Here is a 26747-nt window from a genome sequence, read left to right on the forward strand (position 1 = left end):
ACTGAACCAGTGTGCCACAGTATTGAGCCTGTGCTCGAGAGCCTGGGCGCTGCAAGGACTGAAGCCCATGTGCCCTAGAGCCCGTGCTCAGCAACAAGAGAAGCCATCACCACAGCTAGAGAGTGGCCCCTGCTAGCCACAGCTAGAGAAAATCCCACGTGGCAGTGAAGACCCAGCACAGTCAAATAAATGAATAAAACTGTGTATGTGTGTGTGTGTGTGTGTGTGTGTGCACAACTAGATGCAGCCAAATAAATTTAAAAAAAGAAAAAACCTGGCCAAGTCTGTGGGCAGGGGTGTGGAGCCAAGGAGGAGGAATGGGCAGAAGCAGAAAGGCAGACCCCTGGCAGGCATAGCTGAGGCGGGGCGGTGGGGTGGGGTAGTGGGATGGAAGCATCACAGACACTTACCTGATGGCAAGCTGGGGCTGGGTGAGGAATGCCAGGTGCTAGGGACTCAAGTGTATCTCCTCTGAATTCATATTCAGTTCAGTCGCTACATCATGTCCAAATTCATATGTTGAGGGCCTAAGCCCCAGTGTGATGGTAACTGGAGATGGGGCCTTTGGAAGGTCAGATGAGGGCATTAGGGTGGGGCCCTTATAATGGGATTAGTGACTTTTTAGGAAGAGACACAGCTGGGAGGACACAGCTAGAAAGCAGCTGTCTCCAAGCCAAGAAGATGTGTCATTAGGAACCAGATCCATCAGCAGCTTGGTCCTGGACTTCCCAGTCTCCAGAACTGTGAGAGAGTAATATCATTTGACTAAGCCACTCAGTCTATGATATTTTGTTACAGCAGCCAGGCCAACCAAGACACCAGGTGTCCACAATCAGGCAAACTGTGCTGCTCCTATATGTCAGGGGATACAGGGAATATTAACTCAAAATAATTACTGAAAAACCCTGTATCTCCCGTGCAGCCAACAAATATCTAAGAACCACTACCCTTCAGACAAATGATAACACAGCCTGCAGCCAAAAATGGAGCCTTACTCTCATGGGGTTTATGTGCAACAGACTTCCATCACACGGCTAGCAGTTCAATAAAGGCAATTCTGAGCGTTGCTTGAGCTAATGTTCTTTCAATACAGTGTTTTTTCAACTGATATAACGATGGACTTCTGAAGAGATTAACTCCATACCCACTCAGATAAAAGCTGATTAGATACCAAAGACTACATGAAGCACCTCAGATTTTTGAAATTTGTTATTACATCAGCCCCATGGAGGCGATATCTTTATCCCCATTTTACAGATTATAAAACAGACTTGAAGAGGTTAAAGTAACTTTCCAGAGCTCACACAGCTTTCTGGTTAACAGAGCCAGTACTCAAGATAGGGTATGTAAAGTGTTAGTTGCTCAGTCATGTCCGACTCTTTGTGACCTCATGGACTGTACCCCACCAGGCTCCTCTGTCCATGGAATTCTCCAGGCAAGAATACTGGAATGGGTTGCCATTCCCTTCTCCAGGGTATCTGCCCAACCAAGGGGTCGAACCTGGGTCTCCTGCATAACAGGTGGATTCTTTACTATCTGAGTTATGTCTGATTGTAAAACTCTGCCATAACCATATACTCATCATTCATTGCATTATGCTTATGTATCAAACACGCAGAATCCTTTATGCAAGTAAACACCTTCTACTAGCCAGGAAACATTATTGTGAAAATCAGAATGCTCTTCTGAGGTTTGGGTTGCCCAACTTTGGCATCTCTGGGGAGCTATCCGTCCCCAGAAGAGGGTTCAAAGGTAATTCCCAGGTGATACCAGGGAATCTATAATTTAAGCACCACAGAGGATCTTTTTCAGATGCATACAAATCCTATTTACTGTTATTCTATAGAGGAATTGCTTTTGCCTATACTGTTACTTTTTAACAGATGAATGGGAGCAATTCCAATTCTTATAATTTCAGAAAGCAAAGTGATTTAATTAGATTGATTTCCTTTGAAAACATCCTTATTTAGATATAATTCACATGTCATAAAATTTACCCATTTAAAGTGACCATAATGTAATTTTTGAGCATCTTCACACCTTTCAGCAATCTCTCCTCATTCTCCTTAACACTTGGCCCCTGGCAACCACTAATCCACTTTTTGTCTCTCTGGATTTGCCTATTCTGGACATTTCATATAAACAGAAACACACAATATGTCTTTTTTTGTGTGATTGGCTTTCACTTCAAATAACATTTTCCAGGCTCATCCATATGGTAGCAAGAATCATACCTTCATTCTTCTTTCTTATCAAAAATCATGCATTGTATATATATACCACATTTTGTTACTGTTGTTTATTCATTCATCGTTGATGGGCATTTGGGTTATTTCTCCTTTTTGACTATTATGAATACTACTACTATACACATGGGCTTCCCTTGTGGCTCAGCTGATAGAGAATCTGACTGCACTGTGGGAGACCTGGGTTGGGAAGATCCCCTGGAGAAAGGAATGGCTACCCATTCCAGTATTCTTGGTTGGGAAGATCCCCTGGAGAAGGAAATGGCAACCCAGTCCAGTACTCTTGCCTGGAGAATTCCATGGATGGAGGAGCCTCGTAGGCTAGAGTGACCGGGATCACGAGGAGTTGTACATGACTGAGCAACTTCACTTCACTATAAACATTCATGTACAGTGTTTGTGGGGGCCTGTTTTCATTTCTCTTGAGTATATTTCTAGGGGTGAAGTTGCTGGGTTGTATAGCAATTCCATGTTCCACCATTTGAGGAACTAGCAGACCTTCTAAAGCAGCTGGACCCCTTCACTCTGACCAGCAGTGGAGGAGAGTCCTGTCTAGTCCTCATCCTCACCAACACTTGCGAATGTCGACGCTTTTGTTCACAGCCTTCCTAGTGGGTGTGAAGTGGCATCTCACTGTGGTTTTGACAAGCATTTCCCTAACGATTAGTGATGCTGTCTTTTCATTGGTTTACTGGCCATTTGTATATTTTCTTTTTGGAGAAAGGTCTATTGAGATCCTTTGGTTATTTTCCATGTCATTTTGATGGACCTGATTGGGGACTTCGTTTAACACTGTTCTATCCCACACCTAGAGATTAAAAGTCTAACCTTGACCAAGCATTCGGTGAGAAGGAGACAAGGAGACACACGTGACGGATTATAAGGATCTCATTAAAAACCCAATCTCTCCTAAGAAGAAAGCTAGTCTGAAACTGGTGCCCTACTGACAGAAGGAGAACAGGAAGTGGGAGAGAAGCCTGCATGCTTGTCAAATGCAAACGGATCAGTTAGGAGGTTTTCAGCTTTCAGTTCAGTTCAGTTGCTCAGTCGTGTCTGACTCTTTGCGACCCCATGAATCGCAGCACGTGTTTAAGTAACAGCAAACCCAACTCAACCAATAAAAGAAAAATATTAACATACCACCTCTTGCAACAAAAATCGCAAAGATAGAGCAGTTTGTCTGATGCCCAGGCTCTGCTCATCTTTTGCCTCTGTTAGCCCCATGTCTTGGTTTCTGCCCTCAAGTCTCTCACTCTGTGATCACAATGTGGACACCAGGGCCCCAGGAGACACATGACCCAGCCTTACTAATTTGCATGGCCCACCTTACTAATTTGCATGACCCACCTTACTAATTTGCTTTTTAACTTTCCCAGTACTCAGGGTTCCTCAAACCCCATTGGCCAGAATTATGTCACATGTCCATTCTTAAACCTAGGTATGGACACTGGCAAGGAAACTGATAGCCTTGGGTTAATCAAACATTCACCCCTGGGGGCTGGGTAGGGAATACTCATTTCCCCTGAAAGGCTGATGCTTGAACAAACTCAAGGTTCTATCAGTCAAGAAGGGTATTAACACTCAGGCCTCAGCAAACATCATTTATCACAGCTAGAGGGAGAAATTATGGAAAAAAGACCTAGGAGAGACCTTGACCCTTTTACATCACCCTCTACAGATTTATAGAGATTTTCCTGAAGGACATTATAGACCACCTGTAACCTTTGCAGTGCCCAGTAATCCTCACTCTAAGGACGTTATTTATGCGGGTTCATGCTGTCTATAAAACAAAGGGTTGGCCCAAGTTCTCCTGTATCTAAAAGACTGTCAGGACCAAATGGACAGTACTTGTGGGTGGGCCTGGGTAGGTGTGGATAAGTAAGGAAGTCCAGGGACCTCTAGAATTCAGGTCCTGGTAACAGGAAAATAAAGTGGGTGGGTAGTCAAAAGCCAGAAGGAGCCAGTGTGGGAGAGGTGAGTGGTCGGTAGTGAATTGTTAATAATCAGCTGTTTTGGACCACTTGAAACTGTGGCCAAAATCATCCAGGAAACCATATGCAGAGTTCTCAAACTTTGATTTCTCCTTTTTTTGTGGTTGTTTATTTTTAATCTTCTGATATCAGGGGAAGAGCACCCAGGGAAGGCAGGTGGCAAAGGCTGAGCTGGGGATGCCTCCCGGAGCCCCACACAGATGCTCTGTGCACAACTGCATGGGTGAGTGGCTCCAACTTTGACACACCGCCCCTGAACACAGCCTGAAAGTTCCAGACCCCCAGTTACCTCCCTTCCCAAGTCTTTTTGCCTCAGAAGACCTTGGGAAACCAGCAGCGATGGGGGTCTGGGAGTTTTATTTGGAATAGCTGGGCTCAGCACCCTGCACCCTCTGGCCCACCTGGGGCCTGTAGAGGGGCTGCACCTGGGACCCCCTCCGGAGGCGGAAGCAGCGGGCATGCACACAGCCTGGCTACATCTCCATCTCCGCTTCCTGGGTGGCAGGCCAAGGGAGGAACACGATGTAGTTAGGCAGATGTCTGGGAGCTCAGGGAAAGTAAAAAAGGAAGTAGGGAATTTGTCTGACAGACCCCAGCGAGCAAAACTTGCATCAGCTTCAAGCAGGAGGCTTTCCTGTTATTTTTCCTCCGCTTGAAACTTTAGGAACTTCGCCCAGGCAAGAAAATCTTGCACTGCAACACCCAGTACATGAGAGGAAGAGGATGAAAACGATGGGGTTTTTATTCATTATTCACTCTACATTTACTGAGAGTTTATACTGTACAACTGCACTGGAATAGATGCCGTGTGGGATTTGAAGGCTGCCCTAAACATCTATCGGCAGGATGACGCGTGTATGGAGAGCATACACAGCAGTTAAGAGCCAGATATCTAGGGAGGGCTGACATTTACTAGCTGTATGACCCTTGGCAAGACCTCCAAGCCTCAGTTTTCTTATCTGGAAAATGAGGATAACAAAAGTAGCTAACTTTTAGGATTACTGCAATCAGAGATAATACATATAAAATAGTTAATACAGCTTCTGGCTCAGAATGCTCCTCAACAAATGTCAATCACTAGTAATTATCAAGAGAGCGGAAATGACTTTGTCACAGGGATAAGTTTAAATTTATCTTGAACTCTTTACATTGTGAAGTATAAGACACACAGTGAAGCACACAACAGAAGTGTACAGCTTGATAAATTACCATAATTAAGTAGATCTGTTAATCACCCGAAGAAACAGAACATCACCAAGACCCCTGAAGACCCATTTGTGTCCCGTCTCATCAGTTCCCAGGGGGCTCAGTGGTAAATAATCCACCTGCCAATGCAAGAGACACAGGAGACGCAGGTTTGATCCCTGGGTCAGGAAGATCCCTGGGAGGAGGAAATGGCAACCCACTCTAGTATCCTTGCCTAGGAAATCCCATGGACAGAGGAGCCTGCAGACTACAGTCCACCAGGCTGAAAAGAGTCAAACATGACTGAACGTGCCCACAGGCATGCATGCATCAGTACCCACTCTGACCCCCAGGAATGTAACTGCTATCCATTTATGATAACTTCCTTATTTCTCTATGTAGTTTTACCAGATCTCGGAGAAGGCAATGGCACCCCACTCCAGTACTCTTGCCTGGAGAATCCCATGGACAGAGGAGCCTGGTGGGCTGCAGTCCATGGGGTCGCTAAGAGTTGGACATGACTGAGCGACTTCACTTTCACTTTTCCCTTTCAGGCACTGGAGAAGGAAATGGCAACCCACTCCAGTGTTCTTGCCTAGAGAATCCCAGGGACGGGGGAGCCTGGTGGGCTGCCGTCTATAGGGTCTCACAGAGTCGGACACGACTGAAGTGACTTAGCGGCAGCAGCAGCAGCAGTTTTACCACATAGGCATCCGTCCATAAACATTATCATTCATCTTGCCATTTTAAGAAGTTTATAGACGTGGAACTATCCATGTATTTTTTAAAACCTTTTATTTATTTGGCTACAGTGGGTCTTTGCTGCTGCGCTCTGGCTTTCTCTAGTTGTGAGCGGAGGCTACTCTTGGTTGCTGGGTGGGGGCTTCTCTTGGGAGGAGCTTGAGCTCTAGGCATGCAGGCTCAGTAGCTGTGGCACAGGAGCTTAGCTGTCCAGTAGCATGTGGGATCCTCCCGGACCAGAGATCAAACCCAAGTCCCTAGCGTTGGCAGGCAGATTCTTAACAACTGGACCACTGGGGAAGTCCCGCAACACGTATTTTTTAAGTCCTTGGCTTATTTTGCCCAACAGTTTGTGAGCATCATCTATTTTTACTTGTAACCATAACTCACTCACCTCTATTACTGTATAATATTCCATATGTAACAATATATATAGTTTTTATTATGATGCACATACGATTGTTTCTTACTTTGCAGCTATTGTGAATGCTACTGAACATTCTTTAGGTATGTACATAGGAATGGTATTGCTGGGTCATCAGATATGGGTCCGTGCTATAGACTGAATGTTTATGTCACCTCAAAATTCATATACTGAAACCTAACCCCCGTTACGAGGGTATCTGGAGGTGAAGCATTTGGGAGGTGATTAGGGCATGAGGGGAGATCTGTCATGAGTGGGATTGGTACCCTTATAAATAGACCTCAGAAAGCCCTCTCGCCCCTTCTGTCATAGGAGGGTACAAGAGAAGATTATCGTCTATAGATTGTGTCTGGCCTGCACCAGACACCCAATCCACCAGCACCTTGATCCTGACTTCCCAGCCTCTGGAACTGTGAGAAATAAATTTCTATCGTTTATAAGCCACCCAGTCATCTAGAGGAATTTTGTTACAACTGAGACAATGTGTTCTGCTTTAACAGATGATGCCAGATCACGTCCCAAACTGGTTGCACGCACTTGCACTCCTACCAGCAATGTATGAGAAGCTAGTGGCTTTGTATCCTTGTCAACAGGCAATTTTTTCCCATCTTTTTAGTTTTTGCTGTTTGGTGGATGAATGGTGGCATCTCGTTGTGAATCTAATCTGCGTGTCCCTAATTAGCGATGCTGTTGAGTACATTTCATATGCTTATTGGCCATTTAGATATTTACTTCCTGCGAAGTGCTTATTTCAGTCTCATTTCTCATTGCTCATTTCTTCTGTTCAGTTGCCTTTTCTTACTGATTTGTAGTTCTTTATATAGTCTGGATGTGAGCCCTTTGTTGGCTTATGCTTCACAAATATCTTCTCTCTTAAGATTTGCCTTTTCACTCTCTTCGTGGTGTTTTGATGAATAGAAATTCTTAAAGTAATCCAATTTATCAACCTTTTCCCTTATGGTTACCATTTTTGTATTCTGTTTTAAGGAGTACTTCCTTTGGCTGAAGTCGTGAAGCTATTCTATATTGTATTCTAGAGGCATTAGTTTTACTTACTCATTTAAATGATATTACAATTAAAATTGACTTCTGAGTGAGGAATGAGGGACAGTCCAGTTTCCTTTTGTTCCAGGTAGCTATCCAACTGACCTAGCACTATACACATGGCTTCCCTGCTGGTTCAGGTGGTGGAGAATCCGCCTGCAATGCAGGAGACCAGGGTTCAATCCCTGGGTCAGGAAGATCCCCTGGAAAAGGGAATAGCCAACCCACTCCAGTATTCTTGCCTGGAGAATTCCGTGGACAGAGGAGCCTGGCGGGCTACCATCTGTGGGGTCACGAGGAGTTGGACACGACTAACACTTTCACTTTTCATACGTATTTGTATGTATGTGTGTATAGAGAGAGAGATAGAGATGTGTGTATTTTAATTGAGATATAACTGGCATACAGTGTTATATTAGTTTCAGGTGAATAACCTAATTTAATGTTTGTATATATTGTGAAATGATCACCACCTTAAATCTAGTTAACATCGTCACCATATGTAGTTACAAAATTTTTTTCCTGTGATGAGAACTTTTAAGATCTATTATCAGCAACTTTTAAGAAGTTAATACAGTATTATTAACTATACTCACCATGCTATACATTACACCACTTATCACTTCTTACTTGGCATGCATGCTCAGTTGCTTCAGTCATGTCTGACATTGTGGGATCCTATGGGCTGTAGCCCACCAGGCTCCTCTGTCCATGGGGATTCCCAGGCAAGAACACTGGAGTGGCCTGCCATGCCCTCCTCCAGGGGATCTTCCCAACCCACGGATCGAACCCCGCCCCCCGCCCCCGGGCCCCGGCGGCTATTTACATTTATTTTATATTTACTTCTTTTATAGCTGGGAGTTTGTACCTTTTGATCACCTTGCATCTCCTCCACCTACCTCTCCCACCCCCAACTCCTCACATAGCAAAACTACTCAAAAATGCCGCCTCTTCTGTTTCCACTTTCCAAACCTATTCTTTTCTCAACCCTATATAGACTAGCTTTCATCCTCACCAGACACCAAAACTCCTCGTCAAGTGGTCTTCAGGTCGCCAAACCTTTTGGTTAATTCTGTATCCATCTTATTCAGTCCACCCTTTAGCACAGCGGGTCACTCTCTCCTTGAAACATTTTCTTCCCCTGAATTGCAGGTCAGCCTGGATTGGTCTCTCACCGCCCTGACTGTCCTCCCATTCCTCTTGGCTCATCCTCTTCAGCGAGCCATAGGGTTAAGACTTCAACCCTCTTCACTCTGCACATTCACTCGCTTGGTGAGCACAACCAGTGCCGAGCCCTGTGCCATCTCACAGGGATGGCTCAGTCTCTATCTATAGCCCCAGCAGCGATCTAATGCCTACTTAGCATTTCGGCTTGGAATTGTGATTTATGTATTCCATCTGATGGGATCAAACTTGAACCCGCTAGATTCGTGTCTCCAGCACAGTAAACGGTATCACCGTTCCGCTAGTTGCTCAGGGAAATCTTGGGGCTCTTACACTTTCCCTCTCTTTTCCTCACACCCCACATTTAACAACTGTTATCTTACTGGGCCCACTTGCCTCTGTAGACCTCCTCCATGTGATGACTGCTCTCTCTCTCCTGCTCCCATCCTAGTCCCAGTCACTGCCTCTTACTTCATCATTTTTTTTTTTTAAATTTGGTCGTGGCACATGAGATCTTCATTGCAGCATGTGGACTCTTAGTTGTGGCATATGAGATCTAGTTCCCTGACCAAGGATCGAACCTGGGCTCTCCGCATTGGGAGCACAGACTCTTAACCACTGGACCACCAGGAAGTCTCTTGCTGCTGCTGCTAAGTTGCTTCAGTCATGTCTAACTCTGTGTGACCCCATAGATGGCACCCCACCAGGCTCTTCCAACCATGGAATTCTCCAGGCAAGAATCCTGAGTGGGGTGCCATTTCCTTCTTCAAGGAAGTCCTTTACTTCATCATTAATGTTACAGTCTTCTAATATTCCCCCAGCTTCCACTTTAGCCATACTTCACATAATTTTTCACACAGCAGCTAGTGATCTTTTAAAAATGTAGATCAGATCAACTGATGACCCTGCACCAAACCCTCCAGTTGTTGTTGTTGTTGTTGTTGTTTTTTCTGTTGTTGTTTGAACCATGCTCAGCATAAAACTTAAATTCTTACCGTGGACAACGAAGTTCTGCCTACCTATCTGAACCATCTGCCAGCATTGCCTATTTCACTCCACTCAAGCCCCTGGGACCTCCTTGTTGTTCCCCTAACATATCAAACTCGTTCCCACCTCAGGACCTGTGTCCACTGCTCCCCTAGCCTGGAATACACTTCCCAGGATCTTCATATGCATAGTGCCCTCACTACACTCAAGAATCTGCTAAATGTCACATTTAGCCATCTTTATTGCCCACTAAGGTAATGCTCAAAATTCTCCAAGCCAGGCTTCAGCAATGAACCGTGAACTTCCTGATGTTCAAGCTGGTTTTAGAAAAGGCAGAGGAACCAGAGATCAAATTGCCAACATCCACTGGATCACTGAAAAAGCAAGAGAGTTCCAGAAAAACATCTATTTCTGCTTTATTGACTATGCCAAAGTCTTTGACTGTGTGGATCACAATAAACTGTGGAAAATTCTGAAAGAGATGGGAATACCAGACCACCTGACCTGCCTCTTGAGAAACCTATATGCAAGTCAGGAAGCAACAGTTAGAACTGGACATGGAACAACAGACTGGTTCCAAATAGGAAAGGGAGTATGTCGAGGCTGTATACTGTCACTCCCTGCTTATTTAGCTTCTATGCAGAGTACATCATGAGAAACGCTGGGCTGGAAGAAGCACAAGCTGGAATCAAGATTGCCGGGAGAAGTATCAATAACCTCAGATATGCAGATGACACCACCGTTATGGCAGAAAGTGAAGAGGAACAAGAAAGTCTCTTGATGAAAGCGAAAGAGGAGAGTGAAAAAGTTGGCTTAAAGCTCAACATTCAGAAAACTAAGACCATGGCATCTGATCCCATCACTTCATGGGAAATAGATGGGGAAACAGTGGAAACAGTGTCAGACTTTATTTTTTGGGACTCCAAAATCACTGCAGATGGTGACTACAGCCATGAAATTAAAAGATGCTTACTCCTTGGAAGGAAAGTTATGACCAACCTAGGAGAAGGCAATGGCACCCCACTCCAGTGTTCTTGCCTGGAGAATCCCAGGGACGGCGGAGCCTGGTGGGCTGCTGTCTATGGGGTCGCACAGAGTCGGATATGACTGAAGCGACTTAGCAGCAGCAGCAGCAGCAGATAGCATAATGAAAAGCAGAGACATTACTTTGCCAGCAAAGGTCCGTCTAGTCAAGGCTATGGTTTTTCCTGTGGTCATGTATGGATGTGAGAGTTGGACTGTAAAGAAAGCTGAGCACCGAAGATTTGATGCTTTTGAACTGTGGTGTTGGAGAAGACTCCTGAGAGTCCCTTGGACTGCAAGGAGATCCAACCAGTCCATTCTGAAGGCGAGCCCTGGGTGTTCTTTGGAAGGAATGATGCTGAAGCTGAAACTCCAGTACTTTGGCCACCTCATGCGAAGAGTTGACTCATTGGAAAAGACTCTGATGCTGGGAGGGATTGGGGGCAGGAGGAGAAGGGGACGACAGAGAATGAGATGGCTGGATGGCATCACTGACTCGATGGATGTGAATCTGAGTGAACTCCAGGAGTTGGTGATGGACGGGGAGGCCTGGCGTGCTGCAATTCATGGCGTCACAAAGAGTCGGACATGAATGAGCGATTGAATTGAACTGAACTGAACTGAATATAGCATACCCTCCCCTCCAAGACTTAGTCCCTCTCCCTGAGCTATTCCTTTTCCCTGCTGCAATATTTCACAGAACATTTATTACTCCCTGACATTAATGTTCAGGCCCTCCTCCCCACCGCAAGAACATAAGCTCCATGAGGTCAGGACCTTGTCCATCATGTTGATCAGTACTTCCTGACTCCAGGAACAGTGACTGGGGCCCAGAGGTAGCTTCTGCTGGTTTGATGAATCAATATATGAATGATTCAGGCCAGGCCAGTGTGACACGGTACTACAGGAGAAAACCCCTCTCCTCGCTAGGAGAAAATGCAGGAGGGGTGAGCTAAGTGGTATGGCTGGTCCATACGGTGATGAATAAGCCGCTCCTACAATGAGGGAGTTAGAAGTGGTTATAAAAACTCAGGACAGTAATTTCCCATGTTGCTGAAATAGTAGTATTTTAATGGTGATGCATAACCCCCCGAAACTACTTCTATACAATGACATCTAACTTGGCTGAAAGAGCCATCTCCCGTGAAAGAAAATCACCTTCACCTTAGTTACTGAGATTTCCAAGTTCTGTGTTAACACCTCAGGGTAAAGTGTGTGGACTCACATTTAAAACGTGGCTGCTGCAACCGGCTTTAAGAACACTGAGGAAACGTGAACTCCCAGCAGCAGGTGAGCCGACACCCTTTACCCTCTGTTGAGAGCTGAGCTCCCAGCTCCTGCCCTGCAGCCGGAATGACATTGCCACTTCAGTTCACTGTTGAATCGTATTTTCAATGACTCTGTGGTCATGCTTCTGAGATCAGGCTGCACATTACCTTAGGGAGATGCAAGGCAAAGCTGAAATTTGCAGGCTGGTGTTGCAATTCTGGTTTGATGCTGACTGAGAAACATGGCCCAGGGCTATGAAATGAAGAAAATGGTTTTTACCCTTGTCTCTTAAACCACTCAGGCAGCAGAAAATAAATAATCGGACCCAGTCATCTGGCCTTCAACCCCTGCTGTGTATGTTATCCGGGGACAGGGAGTGAGCGAGCACAGGCCTTCAACCTGTGCTGTGGGCACTGATGAGGACCTGTGCGCAGACTCAACAGCAAAGGGCACTGTAGGCGGCTCCCCAAACATGGCCACTTGGGGTCCAGCCCAGGCACGGCCGCTCCTAGGACCAAGTCTAGGAAGAAAAGGCCTAGCTGGAGCAGAGTATGTATGTGCTTAGTCACTCAGACGTGTGCGACTCTTTGCAACCCCATGGGCTGTAACCCGCCAGGTGCCTCTATCCATGGGGATTCTCCAGGCAAGAATGATGGAGTAGGTTGCCATGCCCTCCTCCAGGGGATCTCCCCAACCCAGGGATCGAATCCAGATGTCCCGCATTGCAGGTGGATTCTTTACCATCTGAGACACCAGGGAAGCCCTGGAGCAGAGTGGTATCCTGCAACGTGGCCACTGATCTCCATCTCCACATTTGCATTTAAAAACCATTGTGGAAATATAATTTGAGGGGTGATATTCAAAGCAGACTGTCCTCTCAGCAAAGTGACAGGGACCACAGTGGAGTGAGGATGCTCCCAGGAGAGGCAGAGACTACTTTGGGGGATAGAGAAGTGAGATAAGTCAATCTTCCCAGCATTATCTCTGAAGCGTGTGGAGGTCTTGCCTCAACAAAGTCACTTCAAGAAGTCTGGAGCACTGCATTCAATTGAAGTACAGCTGCTTTCCGTTCAGAGTTGACTTGGCTTGAGGGAGTTTCAGTGACTGAAGTTGACAGTTTGAATTTTTGGTTTCCAAATTCCTTAACTGAAAGTCATAATATGGTGACCACATTTCCTGAATCCAAACTGGATTCAACACTGAACTGTCCCCTAAACCACAGGGCATATTATCATGGTCTGGAGAAGGCTGAGGGTCTATTTGGAAGGTTCAAGACAACTTGTAGGAAAAGTGGAACACCTCTAATTTGGATGATGACTTCTGCTCTCCTCTAAAGCAATCCAACATTTTTACAGGAGTTCTGCCAGCAAAACTGAGGCTGGGAGGCACCAGGAGAGAGGACACAAGATGGAATGTAAAATTTCACCATCTTCATTCAAACATCAGCCTGGAAGATGACTTAGGTGGTTGGTCGCTTTTTTCCCCAGTGACTCTGGGTATTTTTTGTTTCTGTTTTTTTAAACAAAATTGAAAGTTGCTTAAGCTCTCTGGTACTTTGGTCAAAATTCTTACTGTAAGGGAACTTGTCAGATGAGTGAGGTGATTTCATTCCAGGTAAGGTCAAGTTCACTGTCTCTGGTGAGTATCAAGCCCACCCACTCATCAGAGAGTGCTCTCCACAGCACATCAAGGCAGGAGTCAACCTCTGTGGGATAAGGGGCAGCCTCAAAATTTCCTATTCTACGGAGTCTGGAAAATCCCTGACTACTCCCATCTCCCCTGGGAGATGGGGATGATAGTAAAATGGATACAGTTATAGATCAGCTAAACTGAAATAACTAAAAAGGACTTTTCTCTTCTTGTCTTAGTGGATTCCGAATGACAGAGGCTGGTGAAATAAGGAGTTTATGGGATAACGTCTAGCCCTTTTCTCCATACAGCCTGGATCGCCAAAAGCCAGCATTCCATCTTACAGATAGGATGGCCTGATTCCCTCTAATTCCTTTTCCATGGTTTCAGTCACTGTTGGAACCTCCAACACCAAGTAGATCAAGGGAAGGAGAGAGTGAAAACTGAAAACCATAACACTATTAAGGACTCAGCAAGAAGCCAAAACAAATGTCTAGTATAAATTTAAAAATAAATTGTGGACCTGAATTAACTACCCTGTGTGTTGTTCAGACAAATGCAGGTAACAGCAACATCACAGGCTCTTTTCTAGGGGTAGTCTGGATTGTGGGTTTCATTGGCACAGAGAACAAGTTCTTATGGAAAAAAGGGAAGTATCAAAAATCACTTGCTATAGGGACTTCCCTGATGGTCCAGTGGCTAAGACTCCAAGCTGCCAATGCAGCGGGTATGGGTTTGATCCCTGGTCAGGGAACTAAGACCCCACATGCTGCAAGGCATGGGGAAAAATAAAATCACTTGTTGTAATGGAGAAGAATCAGAGTGGGCCACTGGGCACAGAGAAACTCGAGGGGAAGTGACTTGATTCAATGGGTCAGAGCACAGAACTCAGACCAACAGCCTAGGATTCCGTACCCAAGATAATGCCAAATGTGTCAGGAGGTGGGCCTGGAAGGCCAACAATGGTGAGAAAAGTTTAAATACACAGAAGAGTCTAGAGAAGGAGATAAAGATGGAATGACTTAAGGGGGGAGCTGAGAAATAGATGAAAACCTGGGGGAGCCGGGACAAAGAAACAAATATACATTAACTTGTTCATTTAAAGTATTAGCTTATCAAGAATTGTCACTCAGAACAGAACCATCACAGTAAGCCATTGCTACTCGTTCAATTGTTCAGCTGCTCTAATTCTTATATCTTCAAAGGGTCAGCTTCCACAGCTCACAGAAACAGGGGAAAGAGAATTATCCTGCAGGTTACTGGTGAAAGCAATTATACCTGTGGGCTGAAAGATGTCAAGCTAAGAACAGCTTGGATCGCCAAGAGCCAGTGTTTTCTCTTATTGGACAGTATGGCCTTATCCCCTCCCTTTAATTCCCTGTCCATGTCTTAGCCTGAAAGATGTCAAGCTAAGATCCTTGACTCAGCCTGGATTCCTAAGAGGATGTCTGGCTGCTTGTTTAGTTTGAAGCAGAACACCAGCAGCTTAGAGCTGCTACAGAGAGGAGTCTCACTGGTGGATGAGCAGGTCACCAGTGCCTGACTTTTAGCAGTCCACATTCACTGTTAATAACAGTCAATATTTTAAACCATTGCACACTGGCACATTTTCTGTAATAAGTTATTGACTTTCCAAAGGCAGGACTTGGTGCTGATTAGACCCCGCTGTCTTCTAGAAGTTCACCAGACATTAGTTTAGTGTGATAACATCTGACCAGCTTTCAGGATACTTTATCCTTCTTGGCTTCATGAGCCAAACCGTTGTGGTTCAAGGCATGTTCTACTTAATGCAGATACTGACTGGAGTGTGTTGCTCCATGAGCTTGACACAGATCACAACATTCTCCCCAAACAGCTGTCTTGAGGTTAACAGTTGACCTGGGCAGAGCTGTGATACAATTCATAGGGAGGGCTCCAAGGTGCAGGAAAAGGCATCATTTCACCTTTTATTTCCCCTGAAGTGTGGTCTTTCCCTCTTGCATGCATCTTGCTTATCTGGATGAGAAGTTAATAATGGTGCTGGGAGAGAGATGCCCTGACAAACCACCTCCTGTTTTCATGGATTCAACCAGCGTGAAGTGCCTGACTCTTCCATGCTGTATCTCTCTGCCAGCCAACAAGACTGGCAGCCTGGGATGTGCCAAGTTCTTGGCTCTAAATTGTGAAACAAAGCACTATAGGAGGGAATTTGTGAGTTAGCTGATTTGCAAACACTGCAGCAAGTCACCGTGTACACATTTGTTTATGTGTACCTATTATTTCTCCCAGGCAGCTACCTGGATGCCTTCCTGACAGAATGTGCTGCTGCTCAAGTTACCAAGGCTTCCTTCATTCACGCTGAAATGAATGCAGCTTCTTTTGCACCATTTAACAAAAAGAAAAGTTTCATTAAACAAGAGTCACAGAGCCTTTCAATAATTATTTGAGGAGCACCCCCGATGTCACTCAGAATCAACATCAGGTTTACAGGTGTGTCCAAGAAGATGCCAAACAAATGAAGCCAACCTGGGAATTCAGATGCATGAAAAGCCACACTGGCACTTAAGGGGGCTGGCTGAAATTTTCCTGACATGTTAGATGTATCCCAACTTTCTCTAAAAGGTATGTGGATGTTCCTTCCATGCCCCCAACTCCAAATACGTTTATCATCATCACATATCCAACAACAATGGACCTGACCAAATGGATGTGGAAAGCATCTTGACTCTTCACCATAAGCCCACAAAGCAGGTTCCTGCATTTCCCCTCGATTCATAGTTGAGGAATCTTAGGCTTAGGTGGGGCAGCTTAGCTAGGTCCCCCAGGTGGTAGGCAGCAGAGCTACAATCTGAACACAGATGCACCTTACTCCGGAGCCTGGATGCTTGAATTCTAATGTCCAGAGATATTTAGATGACATCACAGAGCACTGGTTTTCCCTTCTTCATTTATTTTCCAGGAAGATCTTTCCATTCAGCATGGACGCTCATTTCCAACTTCCAGTGCTGAAACACTAATTCGCTGGTAGGAAAGTGAGAGTTAAAATCAGGAAGTTTAGATAAAATCAGAAAGAGAAGAAGCTCTCAGGGTTAATTTGTTTTTCTTTTTCCTTTCAATATTTTTCCAGTATTGCAGAGTCAGAAGTGCCTAACCCAGGAACTAGTGGTTGCTCCAGGCAGGATGACTTTGGTCATCTCAAAGAAAGGAAGGTTCGTGCAATTTATAAAGATCTTACTGAATCCTACCTCCCCGGGAGGCAAATTATAACCCTCTTTTGCCTGTCTGAGGTTCTGCAAAATGTGTTGGAGCTTTTTAGAGGAAAGGTACCACACAAATGCAAATTAATAACATTATAAATCAACTCAATTCCCATAAGGATAGCCATTTAACCCAGCAAAAAAAGAAAAACAAAAAACACACAAAGCCCCAGACTATGACAGTCTTTGTCAGAAAATATATTTATTATTGATAGTGAGTGAAGTAACGATTCATGATAGAGGAGAGGTTGCAGAAGCCAGGTTGCCTTTATGTTTGTAAAAAAATGCCTTATTTCACTTGTAATCAGAAACATTATTCCAGTAAAAGAGGTACATTTTCTCTTTTTGTCTTCTTACACGATCACCATAATAAGTTAAAATAAAGTAGCTTTTAGATAGTCAAGGCAGAAAAGGAAAAGGGAGAAGCCTGGCATGCCATGGCGCAGCCAATTCCACCAACACTGCTGGCCGGAGACGGAGGAATTCTGGCCTTCTCTTTTCCCCACTCCAGTGACCTCAGCCCTTGATTCCAAGCCCTGGCTCTGTGGGAGCCCAGGTTCACCAAATGATGGAGCCTGGCTAGAAGAGGAAGTAGCATAGAAAGTACACAAGGTGGAGAGGGCTGCCTTTCTTTGTAATTATCATAAATGGGGTTTATTAACACCGCGGCATGTCCTTGACGGATGATCCCTGATCTACGCCTTGGCTTTTCCAACGGCTGCTGATCAGACCGAGATACGCTTCTGCTGAATTTGCTCTCCGATGTTTCTCTCTAATGATCTTCTCTTTAAATGGGTTGCTTTCTCACTAGGAAAAGAAAAATGTTCCACCTCTGGAATTAATGTTGAAGAATTTTCCTTCTTCTAAAAGTTGATTTTATCCTCCCTTCTCAAGCATGCTCTGCAAGAGAAAGAGAAAATGTAAGATTTACCATCAGAAGGAGGGGGCCAGAAATGGGCAGGAACTACTTAGTACTGTTTGTGTTGCTTTTCAAAGATCCACCTCAAAAACATGTATACCAAGGCATACGCTTCCTAGTCTCAAAATATGACTACCTCTAATGAACACCACTACTGAATCACGAATAATCTCCAAATAAGCCCTCCCCCTACCATATCCAACTGGACCCTAAGGGTGACCCGGGCCTGGCCTGTGGGAGTAAGGGTACTGGGGGGAGCCTGGGTGCTGTCTCACTACCCTGGACACCTGGGGATGTGTGGGAGCTTTTGGTGGCATGGACTGGAAGAAAGCTACTGCCAACAGGGCAAGGGTGGGGGTGGGGTGCGGGTGAAGTGGGGCAGAGAGGGCATCTCTCAGTTAAAGTCAAGATCCGGTCCCTTAAACTCCTGCTCACTTGAGTCAGGGTGCAGCTGTTCATGAACTCAATGCTGGCTGGAGCTACACACATCTAGGTATTCCCACATTTCAGAAATGGCCCCTACATTCTGTTTAGTTATCTGTGTGGGTGGGTGTGAAGAACAGTACACAGGAAGAATTCTTTTTCCCCCAGCTTTATTGAGAATTAATTGACACGCATCACTGTACAGGTTTAAGGTATACAGCATTACGGTTTGATTTACATATATTCTGAAATGACTGTCACAATAGGATTAATGTCCATTATCTAATACAGATACAATAAAAAGAAAAGACACAAATTATCCTTGTACCGAGAACTCTAAGATTCACTTCCTTAAAAACTTTCCTATTTCATAATGCAGTGTTACTCATTTCTAGTATTTACTTATCTTATAACTGGAAGTTTGTGCTCTGACCACCTTCCTCCAATACCTCCACCACGCCACATCCCCCCACACCTGCCACCTCTTGTAACCAGAAATCTTGTCTTATTCTATAAGCTTGGTGTTTTGGGTTTTGCTTATAGATTTGACATATAAGTGAGATCATACAGGCTTGTCTCTGTCAAATTTATTACACTTAGCATAATGCCTTCAACGTCCACCCACATTGCAGCAAATAGTAGGATTTCCTTGGGTTTTTTGATAGCTGAATTATATTCCACTGCACCACAACTTCTTCATCCATTTATCTACTGATAGAAACAGGCTGTTTCCATGCTTTGACCATTATAAATAACCCCACTATGAACACGTAGATGTACTTTTCAAGTTCGTGGTTTTTTCCCTTTGGATATATTCCAAGAAGTGGAATTGCTGGATGATATAATAGTTCTATTTTTAATTTCCTGAAATCCTCCATACTGTTTTCCATAGTTACTACACCAATTTAATAACCCACCAGTAGTGCACAAGGGTTCCCTTTTTCCACGTTTATGCAGTATTTATTATCTCCTCTTTCTTTGATGATGGCCATTCTAACAGGTATGAAGTAATATCTCATAATTTTAATCTGCATTTCCTTGATGGCTAGTAATATTGAATATCTTTTCACATATCTGTTGGCCATTCATATATCTTTGCAAAAATGTCTATTAAGATCTTTTGTCCATTTTTTAATTGGATCTTTTTCTTTGCTACTGAGTTGCATGAATTCTTTATATTATTTTGGATATTAACCCCTAATCAGAAACATGGTTTGCAAATATTTTTATTCCATTCTCTAGGTTGTTTTTCCACTTCATTGCCTTCTTTTGTTGTACACAGCTTTTTAGTTTGATGTAGTCCCACTTGTATATTTTGTTGCTTGTACTTTAGGTATGATTTCCAAACACTAATTATCAACACTGATGTTATGGAGCTTTTATCTTATGTTTTAAGAGGTTCATGTTTTCTTTTACTTCAGTCTTTAATCAATTTAGAGTTAATATTTGTGAGTGGTATATGACAGGGGTCTAGTTTTTATTCCTTGACATATGAATATCCAATTTTCCCAGTACCATTTATTGAAGAAACTTTCTCCATTGAATATTCTTGGCTCCCTTGTCAAACATTTGACTGTATGTGCTTGGGTTTAATTCTGGGCTCTCAATTCTGTTTCATTGGTCTATGCATCTATACCATAGATAGCACCATACTGTTTTAATTATTATAGCTCCAGAGTATAGTTTGAGATCAGGTCATATGACACCTCCTGCTTTGCTCTTCTTTCTCAGGATTCCTTTGGCTATTCATGGTCTATTGTGGTTCCAAAAAATTTTAGAAGTGTTTTTTTTTCTCCTCTTTTTCCCCCTATTTTTATATTAAAAAATACCATTGGAATCTTGATAGGGACTGCAAAAAAATCTATAGATGACATTTGTTAGTATCGCCATTTTAGAAGCATTAATTCTTCCAATCGATGAACACCTTTCCATTTATTTGTATCTTCCTTGATCCCTTTCATCAATTTCTTATAGCTTTTGGAGGAGAGATCTCTGATCTCCTTGGTTAAAAATATTCCTAAGTATTTTATTATTTTTTAATATTACTATGAAGTGAAGTAAAAGTTGCTCAGTCGTGTCTGACTCTCTGTGTTCCCAAGGACTATACGGTCCATGGAATTCTCCAGGCCAGAATACTGGAGTGGGTAGCCTTTCCCTTCTCCAGGGGATCTTCCCAACCCAGGGATCAAACACAGGTCTCTTATATTGCAGGCGGATTGTCTACCAGCTGAGCCACAAGGGACAGATGGGATCAATTTCTTTTTTAGAAAATTCACTGTTAGTGTATAGAAACACTACTGATTTTATTGAATTTGTTGATCAATTCTAACAGTTTTCTTGATTGGGTTTTTAAGATTTTCTTCATACAAAATCCTAAACAAACACGCAAAAGTTCTTAATGATCAGATTAAAACTCTAACTAGCTGGGGCTGGAGATAAACTGTCTCTATTTTTTAGGACAAGCAGAGACATTACTTTGCCGACTAAGGTCCATCTAGTCAAGGATATGGTTTTTCCTGTGGTCATGTATGGATGTGAGAGTTGGACTGTGAAGAAAGCTGAGCACCGAAGAATTGATGCTTTTGAACTGTGGTGTTGGAGAAGACTCTTGAGAGTCCCTTGGACTGCAAGGAGATCCAACCAGTCCACTCTGAAGGAGATCAGCCCTGGGATTTCTTTGGAAGGACTGATGCTAAAGCTGAAACTCTAGTACTTTGGCCACCTCATGGGAAGAAAGACTCTGATGCTGGGAGGGATTGGGGGCAGGAGGAGAAGGAGATGACAGAGGATGAGATGGCTGGATGGCATCACTGACTCGATGGACCTGAGTCTGAGTGAAGTCTGGGAGTTGGTGATGGACAGGGAGGCCTGGCATGCTGTGATTCATGGGGTCACAAAGAGTCAGACATGTCTGAGTGACTGAACTGAACTGAACTTAAGAAGACAAAAGTGATCCTTTCTCCTTTAGTTTTGAAATTAATCAAGAGGAGGAGGCTGGGTCAGGCCCAAGATTGCCTCTGATTTGTTCATGCCTTCTTCCTTCCATCCCTCTCACTTTCAGCCAGTTATTCACGTATCCAACTTCTTAACTGAGCTCCTACTAGGTACTCATTATACTGAGTTAGGTGATATGAGGAAAGAGGCATAATAAACAGTAATAACCTGCTATTTTTCAAAATAATTTGCTAAATATGTTAAAATTTTCTTTTCCTGAATAAATGATACATGTACACAGTGTAAGACTCAGGAACAAAAGAATACATAGGACAAAGTCATTTTTCCCTTTTTCCTACTTCCCAGTTTTTTGTGTACTCTTCCAGAGAAGGTATTAGTTGCAAAAGCAGAGTGGTGCTGCCTATTTCAGAAGAGGATAACTCTCTGCAGCTGGAGTGATCAAGGAAGGCGCCTCCAATGATCTTCCACTATGGACAGGATATACAAACAGAAGGACTAGAGGTGGGGGGATGAGGCGGGGAAGAACTGGGAAAGACTCGGAGGAGGGCACAAGCCCATTATGCATGGGATGAAGAATGAAGGAAAGACAGGCCCAGCTAGAGGAAAGGACAGACACTCAGGACGTACCAAGGAAAAGAGTATAAAAAGGGCCCCCTGTGACTGTTAGGCTGGGATTCATCCTTGTTAGCCACTGAAAAAACCTGGGAATCCAACAATTTTTTTTTTTCTTGACAGGAAAACATCATTTAGAAAGGTTACCCTGACATCCTTAGCACAATGGCTTCAATGGAGAAGTGTGTGGAGGCAGGAAAACCAAGAGGAGGCAGATTAGAAATGAAGCCAGGCTGGGAACAAGAAACAGTGATAAAAAGACAGCAGAGAGGGAAGAAAGCAGTGATGGAACCTCAGGCATGAGGGCTCCTCAGTGACAGGGAGGAAGGGGGTGTGGCCAAAAGACACAGGGAAGTCAGTGAGAGGAGTCATTTTCGGAATAAGGAATATGACTCTAATTTTGGGCCTGGGATGATGATGAGACATCCCAGAAGGAAAGGTCCAGAGGGAAGTTGCGGGCTTGGGAAAGAGCTCAAAGGTCTTTAGAGATAAAGATTTAAGGATAGAGATGAAGAAAGGAGACTGAAATAAAGGGGATGAAAAGAAAGAGGAGGACAAATAAGCATCCTGGGGCACAGGAGGAAGAGCTTACCCTAAAGGTTATCCTACAGTGTCCATGAGGACAGGTTTCTAAGAAGCCTATGTCCACGGGGCACAAAAGATATAAAAGCAGACTAAGCAGCGTGTAGAGGACGCGTACAGCAATGGTCAGAAAAGACAATGATGCAGTCAAAGAGGAAGTGAGCCAGAGAAGCTGGACGCATCTAGAGAAAACGGAAAGACAAAGCAGATCAAGCGGAAGACTCCACTCGGCAGAGAATCGTCTTGCAGAATTAACACCAGAACACGAGGCTTCTCTCAAACCCATCACTCAAGTATGAGCTCTCTATTTGTTTGAAAGCTTAAAAATCGAGCACTTACCATGTAAGGGTCAGACCACACAATGCCACGGTTATCATTTATCCTCACACCCTTGTGACTTGATCTGTGAAAGTCTCTCCAACTATAGAGGAGGGAAGCTCTATAAACTCCAGATATACAGACAACCTTGCCACAACATTAGCTATTAATACAAAACGGAAGTCAGTGTAAAGAGATCTATACTGAGGTTACGCAAGGGCACTTAGATACTAAAGAAAATGATCACTTTGCAGGTTATAATCTGTTACCTGCCTGCTCAAAACCACATAGTTGTGCCTCATTCTACAATTCAGGTCTCACAGTGATAGCAACAGTCGTGTGACCACGTACCTCTTTTCCAATGTTACAAAATGATCCACAGTGACCACAATATAACTGAAGCAACTGCTAAAAGTATTGGCAAGAGTCTAGGGAACCTTTTTACTGTTCTCCTCCCTGTAACCCTGACTGAATGCAGAAGGGTAATTTTTCAGCCCGGTCATGTAATGCTAAGAATGTCACACTCTCTTAAGAGAGACAAGCTGGGCTTTGGATGGTGTGAGGACCATGGGTCAGCCTACCAGGAAGACACTGAAAGAATATTTTTGAACAAATATAAAACACAGAAGAAGTAACCACAGTCACAAAATACCTTGCTATGTGTATTAAAAACTGCATCCTCAAAGAGAGCGTGGCAGTTCACCTGATTCCCAGGCAACTCCCTGAAGACACAGGGGACAAGGCTGTGTCTTTCAGGGCTGGCCTATACACATGCTGTCAAACTGCACTCAGCTGCCACCAATGGGTGGTGGAGGTGGTACAAGACCACCTCATTTCTGTCAGAGACATTCACAGACACAATGTCAACTTGAAATTTTTTTTCAATGAACAAATTGGTAAAAACATTTTGTGTTATTACTGTATCACAAGTATGCAATAAAAACCTGTCCCGATCCAGGAGCAAGGACCTCTGGGTGGAGGGCTCCTGAGGCCTGACAGGGTCCATATCAGTCAGCTTCCACGTATAGGTTCTGTAAGTCGCTGCTGTTGGGCTGAATTTCAACTCTGCATAAATTTAACGCTGCATAAATTAACACAGGAAATTCCCCAAAGAATGAGGGAGAAGATTTGCAAGTTATAAAAAATTGCTTCCTTCATTTAAGGAACTGCTAACACTTAATCTTAATGTGGAGAAAGAAATTCCTGGCATTTGCTCATCATTCACGTAGTGGGGCCTGCGGAAACGCCTTTATCAACAGCTGGGTAAATTACCCAAAGGAGAGACTGGTTCAGGCACCCGCACAGCTCTTTTCGTAAGTCTCTCTGATCCCGACCACTGAGGAAGAAGCTAGCAATGCACCCTGTCAAGACAGGAGCAGGGCCCCTGGGGACAAGAGGATGCGTGTCACTTCCATTGATTAAGATGATCTAAAAGTCTTCCTCAAATATTTTAGTTACATAGTGATCTCATCAACTGCTTTGTTGGAGGGGCGGACCATTACTGGCAGTGTGTCAGCTACTGGTCCTCTCCATATATGTAAGAGGAGTAATGGTAACTCTGGGTTACTCACAACTATCATGACAATTAAAACAGTGTTCCTAGTCTTTATTAAAAAAAAAGATACCAGTCTTTCCTGGTGGCCCAGTGGTTAGGAATCCACCTGCCAATGCAGGGGGACATGGATTTGATCCCTCGTCTGGGAAGATTCCACATGCCGCTGGGCAAGTGGGCCTGGTACCACTACAACTGAGCCCGAGGGCCCTGGAGCCAGTGCTCCGCAACAAGAGAAGCCACTGCACTGAGAAGCCCGTTCAATGCACAGCAACAGAGACCCAGTGCAGCCAGGAAAAAGAAAAAATTACCACTCAGAGTGCTTGTCTCTGTGAGCTTACCCAGAATCTCACGAGGATTTCAAAAGACCTAGTAAAGCTGGGTTATGGAAGAAGGAAGGCTTACCAGGGAAAGGTTTACCTGGAAACAGAAACGTGTCCTGATAAACCTGAGTTTTCACTAAGGAGGGGCAGGAAAAGTGGGAAGTGGAAGAGAATGGAGCTCCGAGGAGGAACAGGGAGTGAGAGAAACAGGAGGAGAAGACTGTGAGAAGTAAGAGAAAGTAATCAATAAATTCAATTTATGAGAAGCACAAAGCGTGCCTTGTCTGTGTGCCAAGTGCTGCTCCTGGCCACCTGAAAATCCGATTAGCGAACTTATGTTGTTTTCAGTATCTGTCTCTTCCCCCCAGGAAGTGCTGTTCTTTATTCTTCCTTCTTGGAGGAAACGCAGGTTAATTTTTTTATGCCTGGGTCTAGTTTCATCTCTTCTTATGACAAATGCTCTCTGTGTGATATTCAAATTAAGTTACAAGTAATTAACTGTTTATACAACTTGCTGTAATAACAGACAAAACACTAACATACTACACTTCTAACTCTTGAAGCATAAACACTAGAAAAGAAGTGCCTATTAAGAAAAATAAGAGTCTATTACCACAGTAATATTTCTTCTATTAAAACCAGATTTTTTTAAAGAAAATGTCATAAAGCATCTATTACTCTCAGAAGGTGCTTTAGAAAAGGACTCCTGTGACAGAAGAGGCTGGAGTAACAAATCTAAACTTTGGAATTTCATTTGCTTTGACATGACTCCAAATCTGAAGGAGGGTCCCATGGAAGGAAGGGAATGCTCTCCTCAATGCCCATGCGTCCTCTTGAGGATAACTGGCCCATTAGGTGATTAAGAAACCTCATTGTGAGTGAATGAAAGTCGCTCAGTCGTATCTGACTCTTAGCGACCCCATGGACTATACAGTCCATGGAATTCTCCAGGCCACAGTACTAGAGTGTGTAGCCTTTCCCTTCTCCAGGGGATCTTCCCAACGCAGGGATCGAACCCATGCATCCCGCATTGCAGGCAGATTCTTTACCAGCTGAGCCACAAGGGAAGCCCAAGAATCCTGGAGTGGGTAGGTAGCCTTTCCCTTCTCCAGAGGATCTTCCCAACCCAGGAATCGAAGAGGAGTCTCCTGCATTGCAGGCGGATTCTTTACCAACTGAGCTATGAGGGAAGCCCCAAGAAACATCATTAGGTGGTGATGATAAACAAGCCTTCAGACACAATAAGAGCAGGCTCCCTTTTAAGCCTTCTCAGAAGGTGAACCTTTCTGATTTATCTTGGTGCTCCCTGAAGGTGGGCATGTGTGTGCATGGAAGCAACAGCCTAAGGAGAAGGTCTCTGATGTGGGTCAGGGGAGGGGAGCGGGTGCCTGGGAGCAGCAGAGCCAAGGAAGAGTCCAGTCACAAGTGTGGGCTGGCCAGGGACAGTTACCTCGCCTGGGTGCCCCTTCTTCCCTCCTGCCCAGGAAGACCAGGTGTGGCTCCCCATCTGGCCACACCTATAGCTGCAAGGGCTTCCCAGGTGGTAAAGAACCCGCCGGCCAGCACAGGTGACGTAATGAGACTTGGATTCCATCCCTGGATCAGGATGATCCCCTGGAGGAGGGCATGGCACCCCACTCCAAGATTCTTGCCTGGAGAATCCCATGGACAGAGGAGCCTGGTGGGCTACAGTCCATGGGGTCTCAGAGAGTCAGACACAACTGAAGCAACTTAGCACACACGCACAGCTGCAGTGGGGCAAGAGGATGGGAGGAAGGAACTTCTTTTCCAGAGGCTCCTGACCTCTGTCTAAGACATCCATCTGATTTATTGCTGAGGCTGAGAACGGAACTAGTCAGTCTGATGAGACTGCTGCAGGTGGCTCAGACCCAGGAGGCTGTGACTGGCAGCTCCGCCTCTCCTGAGAGTGGGGAGTCAGACTTGACAAGATCTCTGAGGCTAAAGACCTCTCACACAGTTCAGGCCAATGGGGCTCTAGAGCTGTGGTTCTCAGACTCCATGGACACATGAGGAATCTGTTGGGAGTTCAGATGTTCAGGCCCCCCCTCAGATTCTTGGGGAAGGACCAGGCACGTGCATTTTAAAGACATTCACCCAGTGATT

The 26747-nt window shown here is 44.5% G+C and overlaps 1 protein-coding gene across 1 annotated transcript in view; it reads right to left on the reverse strand.

Moving 5' to 3' along the window:
* Positions 1–17118: 17118 nt before the first annotated feature.
* The window catches only part of CHCHD3 (coiled-coil-helix-coiled-coil-helix domain containing 3), a 285117-nt gene continuing 275488 nt past the window's right edge, over positions 17119–26747 (reverse strand). Inside the window, exon 8 of the mRNA XM_040259657.1 lies at positions 17119–17839. Coding sequence (XP_040115591.1) covers positions 17816–17839 — 24 coding nt within the window. The 3' untranslated portion in view covers positions 17119–17815. The remainder of the gene's footprint in view (positions 17840–26747) is intronic.

The sequence above is a fragment of the Oryx dammah genome, unplaced genomic scaffold, assembly GCF_014754425.2.
Source record: "Oryx dammah isolate SB20612 unplaced genomic scaffold, SCBI_Odam_1.1 HiC_scaffold_18, whole genome shotgun sequence".
Taxonomy (NCBI): Eukaryota; Metazoa; Chordata; class Mammalia; order Artiodactyla; family Bovidae; genus Oryx; species Oryx dammah.